The 9,454-nt window shown below is 37.5% G+C and overlaps 1 protein-coding gene across 1 annotated transcript; it reads left to right on the top strand.

The window, feature by feature from the left end:
* The first annotated feature begins 296 nt into the window (after positions 1-296).
* LOC118424044 (UDP-glucose 6-dehydrogenase-like) lies at positions 297-9,280 on the top strand. The gene is made up of 10 exons (XM_035832490.1): positions 297-484; positions 3,065-3,211; positions 3,622-3,745; positions 4,066-4,166; positions 4,277-4,390; positions 4,702-4,888; positions 5,707-5,846; positions 6,259-6,379; positions 6,693-6,775; positions 7,444-9,280. Exons 1-10 carry the CDS (start codon positions 392-394, stop codon positions 7,771-7,773), a joined length of 1,440 nt encoding a protein of 479 aa, XP_035688383.1. The 5' UTR covers positions 297-391; the 3' UTR covers positions 7,774-9,280.
* The last annotated feature ends 174 nt before the right edge of the window (positions 9,281-9,454 follow it).

The raw sequence follows: 9,454 nt of genomic DNA, 5'->3' as shown, positions 1-9,454 counted from the left end.
GTGTTTCATTATTTAAAGTGTGAAAATGTTTAGCATTTGTGTGCCGTATGCTTCGAAAAGTCTACTATGAAGAGGGGAAATGTAGCAGTCAAACAGTGGCTAAAATAGTGCCGAAACCGTAATATTTGATAAATATGATTAATTAGATACAAAATTGATATCATTTTATTTTGATATTTTTCTATTGGCACTGATGCAACTATCATCATTTCTCATTCATTTACTTTAATTTCTCCCCTTCGAATGTTAGTGGAATATGCAGGGGAGTGTTTAGTGTCGAAGGTCAGTCGTGACGTAGGTAGCAGACGTCCCTTCCGGTTTCCAGTCATCAGACAAAACTCCGCCGCTAAAACACCACGTTTCTAACTTCTCCCACTGAAACGCCAGAAATATGACGACTATACGCAAGATTTGCTGCATCGGAGCTGGATACGTCGGCGGGCCGACCTGTTCCGTGATAGCCTACAAGTGTCCAGACATCCAGGTAACAAAATATAACATGGAAACACATGTTTCTTCAATCAACATATTTTCAACTTTTTGATGTGGAAGTAATTTACGACTGTAAAAGCTACTGTGGCCTACTTAGTCGATCATGTGGATTTAATGTTACTCGCTAAATTATCTTGCATGGAAAACCCCTCGCAACTAGAAACCAAAAAGAAAACAGAAAGAAAAGTTGTTTATAGTCCTCTTCTAGGTTTTGAATAATTTGAATTTAGCCGCAACCACTAACGTTAGAGGTCTGTAAAGGACAAACCTCATTCTGGTGGACGTTGTGAATATTTGGTTTTCTTGAAAAGTAATAGAGTGCACCATACACAAAAAGTGAACGAAGATAATGCATTTTCCCACTAACGTGAATTTGTTATAACTGAGTTATCGAATGACGTAAATTGGTCAGGGCTATTTAACTTCCTTAAAGTTTCACGCTTGGTTGGATGGACGTCACCGTATGGATACTTCCATAGGCAGTGTCAAATCTGATTTTTAGTTGCCATCTTCTTGTTAGCCAGCCATTTTGTTTCTGTTTCTCACTCTTATTAACATAAATGATAAAGCAGACAGGCATCACCAATTGCCAGGTTGTCATTTTGATAATTTCCTTGAAAAGTCACAACCAGGTTATAGCTTTGGTAGTGCCCGTCTTGCCTTGCCTTGCCCCCCTGACAAACCTCATTTGTTCACACCTCTCTGGAAAACCTGTTCCTAATTCCTTCCACTCCAGGAGTTTGTCTAAGACCTAACTTGGGTTTCACCATATGGAAGAATTGGATAATCACATTATGGTCAAACAGAATCCAACTGCAAAACTATTTTGCATTAAATTATAAAGCTTTGAAAACTGTCTTCTTTCCTTTATTAGAAAGCTATTCATTGGTCGAAATGTATAATTAAGTCAAGGCTAAGTAGGCATGTCAGTCGCCACTGCAATGGTGGCGATGTTTGCTCTCTTTCGTAGGTGTGGTCAAAAAGTGGAAAGCCACAGTATCTTTCACCATAGCAATGGCGGCAATATTTGCTTCAGAGTCTCTTCTTCCGTAGGTGTGGTCAAAAAGTGAAGCGCCAAGGAATTTCTGTGTTAGTCATGCTTGTTCTGGGTATCCCCACCCACTATTAACCTTGGGACACTTACATCCTGGTTTTGACTAGTAAAACATCCTGTTTAGGTTAACTTGTCAACTGTCAAGGCATCCTGTTGAGTTGATTAATTAGTTTTGATTCCCTTGGCTGTTGGTCCAGACAAGTTAACTGGAAATATTTTTAAAATCTTCAAAATAGAATGTGTTGATTACATGTACTGTATTAGGAATCAAATGTTGCATAGTAATTATGAATTCTATAGGTATCAATTCTTGTATTTGACTGCATACTCAAAAATCTTAATTGCAGATTGAAAGTTGATAAAGAAATATGAAACAATTTTGATCTGATTTGGACTGACCCTCTTGTCCAATATTTAATGTGTACAAAAAACAAGCACAGGCCTGAAATGTTTGGACTTCTGAACAGACTTACTGTTGTGGAAAGGCTCATTTGTTTAGTGCAAACTCTAGTGACAACTGTGACTGAAAAATACACAGCCCTTCTTCTTTCAGACTCAACCAACTGATTCCATACCCTTTGGGCTTGTCTGTGAAATTTGTTTATTATTTACCGTTTCCCCTCATGTTGAAATAGGATTATCCTACAGTCCTTTATGTGTGCCAATATTGAAACTCGTTCAACAGGTCTACTAATGACTGTATTCATAGGGTACTGCTCTTACTCAGTTGGTGCTACTGTGTTAGATATATTTGTCTTTCAAACACCATTTCTGAAGTCAATTGGTTCACCTAAATACTTGTAAGAGTCGGGATAGCATTATTTGTAAAGGCAGAAATGTAAAGAAAAAGAAAAAAAGATAAAATCTATCATAGTATGAATGGAAATCGTCAATGACACTGATGCAAATAGACATGACATATATACTACGGTGACTCCTGTATGTATGTGTGTCTACTGTCAAGTAAGAACTAGTGTTGTAAGTTAAATATCCTAATCTACTGGAATGTTTCCTTTGTGTGAAAGCCAACCACCACCACCAGAAACAAAGGACATGCACTGGAAATCTTGAGATGCTTGTGCATGGTGGTTTTATTTTTCACAGTTTTTTGCAGTAACCTCTTCACTGCAAAATCTTGACACCACAAATATGTGCATTACTAGCATATTACCAAAGAATAATTATTGTTTCAGATGCAAACTTCAAACACTGGGAAAACCTCTCTTCCCAGGGTTCTTAAGTCACTGTGATAATAAATTGATTTACAGTAACTAGTCAAAACAGAGGCAATGGTATGTATGTATGTTATCTATGTATGAAGTCCAGGAAGATTAGTGGCGTGCCCTAGGGCACGTCACTAATAAATAATGGATTTTCTAATAAAGTCTCAAAGTCTCATGGTTTTCATTTTGAACAGACCATGATTCATTTTAGCCTGAATCATATGACCTTTCCATTGATCTTCGCAAGCAAAATACTGCCATGACCATGACATGTTTATAACATGTATCCGTCCAGGTGACAGTAGTGGACCTGAGCCAATCCCGTATCGATGCCTGGAACTCGGACAAGCTGCCCATCTTTGAGCCAGGTCTACAGGATCTGGTGGAAAACTGCAGGGGAAGAAATCTCTTCTTCTCAACTGATGTGGATAATGCCATCAAGGTAACGACCTTATATGATAATGTAGAGGTTGGACCTTGAAAATGAGGTCATGTCGCACCTTCGTTAGTTTGTTTGTGAATAGCACGGCACGAAAACATAGGAATGGTCCTTGGTAGTAATCAATCAATGAAGGACTATGTCATTATATTTTGGAAATAACTAGATGCATTTGTGTAAGATCTATTCATCAGAAGGCTATGTCTCAAAGAATCGGTCTTGTAAATCCCTGTCTTTTAATAGTCTGGGTACCATCTTGCATAGTAACTACAGACTCAATCTTTTTGCTTGATAAGCAAACAAAACAATTGCAGAGGATAGAACCCAGGCAACCTTATCTTGACATTTCCCACATACAGTTTAAACAAGTTTCATGGGCCCAACTAATTAATTTGTACCATCAATGACTACAGGAGGCTGATCTTATCTTCATCTGTGTGAACACTCCAACCAAGACCTTTGGTGTGGGGAAGGGCAGAGCAGCAGACCTCAAGTACATCGAATCAGCAGCCAGAAAGATTGCAGATGTAGCAACAGGTGATAGTTTTGTACTCACTCTGAACTCAGTCCGTATTGGGAAGAGTTCGGCTTTGTACCAATAGTTCTTAATTCCAAAAAGGAAGAAAAAATGAGGCTAAGTTTGAATGTAATAATGTTATAGATACTTGACTTTTTTTCAGAAATGAAGCTTGACAGAATTGGCTGAAATACTTGAAATAATATCTACATACAAATGTGTTGTGAAAGATTGTAGCTGACATTGAGTTGCAGTTTTATACAAATCAGCTAGGTGGTATCCCTGTACCATGCTACAGTTATAAGGCTTATTGACAGGTCGTGTTTGTGATTGCTTCCAGGTACCAAGATGGTGGTAGAGAAGAGCACAGTGCCAGTCCGTGCTGCAGAGAGCATCAGCAGGATTCTGGCCGCAAACACGAGGGAAGACATGAACATTCAGGTGAGCATTAAATTTTGAAACAAAAAAATTCTGTTGTTTGGACAATGATATCGTCTAGTCTTTGTATAACCTTGTATAAAGTTTTGAATCCATCTTTTTCTTTTTTCAAGGTCATGTCTAACCCAGAATTCCTAGCAGAAGGCACAGCTGTGAAGGATCTACTGAACCCAGACAGGGTACTGATTGGTGGAGAGGAAACAGAGGAGGGGCACAAAGCAGTTCAGGTAGCTCTTTTATTCGTACATCTTGCTTGATTAAAAGACCTACTGTTCTAGGTTTAATAAGTGTAAAGCAACAAATGTTTCCTTGTCAGATCTGTGTTCAAAAATAACCAGCTTCATTACTAAGAAAAGAAATGGATTTCTTTTGGTCTTATGGATTATTTATCATAATGATAACTCATGGTTTGTAATTCCTGTAATATATGAAGTACTTAGTATGATGTCCAAATCGTATAATGCACATGTACTTGGTGTCAGAAGTGGGATTGTTATGAATAATGTTCTGAGGTTTAATGATCACATGTCCTTACCAGGCCCTTACAGATGTGTATGCCCACTGGGTTCCACGTGAAAAGATCCTCACCACCAACACGTGGTCCTCCGAGCTCTCCAAGTTGGCAGCTAACGCCTTCCTGGCTCAGCGTATCAGTAGTATCAACTCCATCTCTGCTGTGTGCGAGGCCACTGGAGCTAATGTCTCAGAGGTGGCACATGCCATAGGTGGGTGATGTTTATGGTGTTCTTACAATTTAAGGGTAAGTTACTGTTAAGTAGATTTTCAACCACCTAGAACACAACCAAGGACATTCCTTCAACCTCCAATCTACCGACATCCTAGACCGTGAAGCCCGCTGGTTTGAACGGGGAGTTAGAGAGGCCATATATGAGAGAATATACAATCCCACCCTCAACAGAAAAGGGGGGCTACGTATGGAACTTTCCGGCACTTGGGACATAGCACTACCCCCCCCCCCCGCCAACGAAACTTTTAGCTCCTGTAACTAAAACAACAGGAGCTAATTGACTCATTTGCATTAACTGTGTCTTAGCCTTGATATCCTTTGAAATCCAAATTGTCTTCAGCTTAACTTTGGCTTAGCTTTGTTTTCTTTGGAATACAAATTGTCTTCAGTCTGAATTGTCTTACAACCTTTCCTATTGGACATCTGAAATTGTCTTCATTCATAGTTAGAGTATAAAAGACCTGTTTCTTGCAGATCACTTCAGTGTCACTGACGAAGGAAAGTGGATTCTTTCCGAAACGTCTGACCGTTTCAAAACCATATCCAGTTGCTTGAGTAACTATTTTTGGCGTGTTAAGTAGATTACATTTCTGCCAGTGTTTGTTTCTGGCTGTATTAACAGAATAGCTCAATAGTTATTAATTTATTTTATGATTTCCGTGTACTTAGGCCTTGGTACAATTTTAAAAGAAAAATTCTGAGAAATTTTCTTAGATCCAACCTTTAACACTTTAAATCATTGCATACACTTTTTATCTGGAAGGATTGTGACAACTCATGACATTTCCCTCTCAGGCATGGACAGCAGGATAGGAAACAAGTTCCTGAAGGCTAGTGTGGGGTTTGGTGGGAGCTGTTTCCAGAAGGATGTATTAAACCTGGTGTACTTGTGTGAGGCTCTCAACCTACCAGAGGTGGCAGCATACTGGCAGGAGGTAGGCGGATAAACATGGGGTTTTACTGAATCCTATATATATAGATAACTCAGGAGGGTAGACAAGGAGTTTTGCACTCTTAACCTACCTGAGGTTGCAGTACACTGGCAGGAGGTAGGAGGGGGTTTTACTGAATATTTATTTTTTACTGTAAATGGCAAAGAAGGGTAGACATGGGGTTTGATAGAAGATGTTTTTAGAATTATATGTTAAACCTTGATGGCTTTTTTAAATGTTAAGAAGAATATACAAAAACAATGTAGTAAACATCTTCCTGCTAAATACTATCTATATGCATCATTGCCTAAGATTTCTATCAGTTCTAACAGCATTCTGAAGAGGAAGGGTTAAGAATTCATATTCTTTGACTTACTGAATCAGATGATACTTAACTATGATACCTTACGTACAGGTGATCAACATGAATGACTACCAGAGGAGGCGCTTCACTAACAGAATCATTGAGTGCCTGTTCAACACCGTCACTGGCAAGAAAATTGCCATCCTGGGGTTTGCCTTCAAGAAAGACACAGGTAGGTGAAACCTTAGCCAATTGTGAGGAAGTTATTTTTTGTTTTGTTGATTATATCAGCAGACATGTAGTGTAACAGTTTTGAAGAGAAAGTGGTAAGTCTTGTGCAAAATAATTTTTGAACATCTTGTAGCAAAATCAGTATCTTCATTGATGGATAAACCATAAATTTCAGACAAGTAAAGTCATACATTGCATGTTACATTTTATGCCTGTTCTTGCAGTATTTTACCTAGTCACATTTCACACAGGTATGTATAGTCAAAAAGAACAAAATAGCCAATATTAAAAATTGTTTAATTGTCCACTGACAGGTGATACCAGAGAGTCGTCTTCCATCTACGTGTGTAAATACCTGATGGATGAGGGGGCACACCTGCACATATATGATCCACAGGTAGGGGGGGTTCTTTACTTCTGAGTTTAGATAAAGGGCCACTTCACACTTTGCAAACAGTTGAAAACAAAATATCTGGTAAAGGTCTGTATATGTGTAGACATGGCTCTGTCCATAAATTTATGCTTGATATTTGTAAGAGCTGGGGGTAGCTCTATGTATCCTAATGTAATTCCCAGTTTCAACCAGCCATACCAGAATTAACACATGTAGTTTTCTTCCTTTTTGCATGCAAGAGATTTACTTTGTTCCGCACTTTGTTCTTTTTTTCTTTTTTTTGCTCACAAGGCTTACATCAAGGTATGTCTTAAAGCCTGCAATAAAGTGCTACATGTCTTAGCAGTTGAAATCTTGACTAACCCTTACCCTAACCCTAAACCTAACCCTAACCCTAACCCTTACCCTAACCCTAACCCTAACCCTAACCCCAAATTTGCTTTAATCATAATGAACCTGCTGCAGTGTATTTTGGCTACTGCTTCAAAGAGGTAATACTTTATGAATACAGATATAATTTTAAGGAAGATGTATTAAGCACTCCATTGGCTTTATATATGTGGCACTTATATTTGCATGCAGTGTATATAAATGTACTTTTATGTTTCCAGTCACAACAAATGTGCTAAGGTATGCATGTTCTAAAAAATACTTTTGTTTCCTGTACCCAGGTGAAAAAGGAACAGATTCTTTACGATCTGAAGCAGCCAATCATATCCGACGATCCGGACCGTGTGGAGAAATTGGTTACCATAGAAACAGACCCGTACAAGGCCTTGGAAGGGACACATGCACTCGTCGTGTGCACTGAGTGGGATGAGTTTGTTGCGTACGATTACCAGCGTATCTACAGCAGCATGTTGAAGCCGGCATTCGTGTTCGACGGCCGTATGATCTTGGATCATGCTGCTTTGACAGAGATGGGCTTCCAGGTGGAGGTTATTGGGAAGAAAATAAAAAAGCCCTTCTCAAATGGGAACGTGAATGGGAATGAACGCTAAGGTCTAAAGGATTATTAGTAGATAGCTCATAGACATTGCATCTGTCACAATGCTTCACATATTATACCATACACTATGTACAGAAAGTTCAAAGTATTTTTGTAAACTGGGTCAAGGGTTCACAGGGTTTTCATAAACTGAACATCAGCTGCAGGTAAAATAGAAAGGTATTTTTTCAGAATCATTGTTCCATTTGTTGGTCCAGTTGGATTGGTAGAACTTCCACACTCTAACTGTATAAGACATGTTGCCACTTGTTACTGTATAGAGCATTGTTTTATCTTTTTGGATTGTTCTGAAGCCCATATTCTTGCTATATGTTAGGAATACGTCAACATAGTGAAAGTTAGGGGATAGTACAAGATTCTCAGTATGGATTGAGAACTTGTTGAATATAGATAGCAGCACAAAATCAGCATACTGTTGGTGACTTATCATGAGATGCAATTTTAATGTAAAAGGACCAAAGCTCAATTTCAAAACATTCCACTTAATAGTCAAATCACATAAAAATCACATAGTGTGGGAGTCAGCACTATCTGATGGCATATGGGGTGAGTTCCCTGTATTCCACTGGTGCAAGTACAGGATAAGTTCTTCCAACAACATGTTATAGTTGAAGTGAATTTCCATTTAATGTGAAAGTTAAAATTCAAATGATTGTAAACCTTCAGATGAGACTCCCATATAGATAACAAGGTTACAAACACTGAAGAAAGCAATACACAATACATATGCATAATGGTATTTTTTTTAGATACTATATGTATACATAGTAGATATACAAAATGTATACATAACTCTATTGCTGTGTTCTTGCTGTGTTCTTTAAAAGGTTACCATAGAAACAGACCAGTACAAGGCCTGTGTTTGTAAAAGGCCATTTGCATAAGTTTATTTATTCATAATAGCTTTTGCAGATCTTGCTGCTTAACATATACATAAATGCAAAACATACTAGATTTATATTTTGTAAACATACATTATATTACTCATTCCACATACTTTTATTTTTCCTATATTTTATTCTGGTGTAGGGTGCAGACTAATATATTATTTTATTGCACATCTAACATGTTAGAAACATGCTGACAGTAACATATTTTGCAAAGTATTGTTTGCATTGTATTTATGCTTTACAATTACATAAATTTCATTTCCTTGAAAATGTATCATTTATTTGGCTTCCATATGACATGAATTCATTGACATAATTTCTCAAATAGAAACTGTGCCATATGAAAAAGTTGTGAAAATATATTTTATTTCAACACCACCAATAGTAATATTACGTTGTATCTGATAGTTATTGAGAATTTCATTTAAATAAGGAAGTTAAAATTTGTTTTCTTATAACCTTGATTTAAACGATTTTTTATATGGACTCTGGCAACTAAATTTTATGACAAGAATTTTTGTGCAAAATACTGAAAATTCTAATCCTACAAAGGAAAATTTAGCATATTATAACAGCATTTGATGCCAATATGATATGGAATTGGTGCTATGCAAGTAGTAGAGTAAGTTTAGCTTACATAATAGAATAGTAAAATGTAGAATACAGTTATTAACATCACATTGTTCTCAAAGAAATTGTTCATGTTATATTTTTCATCCACATCGTTGGGTTAGTTCATGCATTGTGACGAATCCTCGACGACGGGGAAAGAGCCATGATGAT

The sequence above is a fragment of the Branchiostoma floridae genome, chromosome 10 (assembly GCF_000003815.2).
Source record: "Branchiostoma floridae strain S238N-H82 chromosome 10, Bfl_VNyyK, whole genome shotgun sequence".
In the NCBI taxonomy this organism is placed as follows: domain Eukaryota; kingdom Metazoa; phylum Chordata; class Leptocardii; order Amphioxiformes; family Branchiostomatidae; genus Branchiostoma; species Branchiostoma floridae.
Note: the sequence above shows the minus strand (reverse complement) of the source record. Positions and strands in the feature narration are given on the sequence as shown.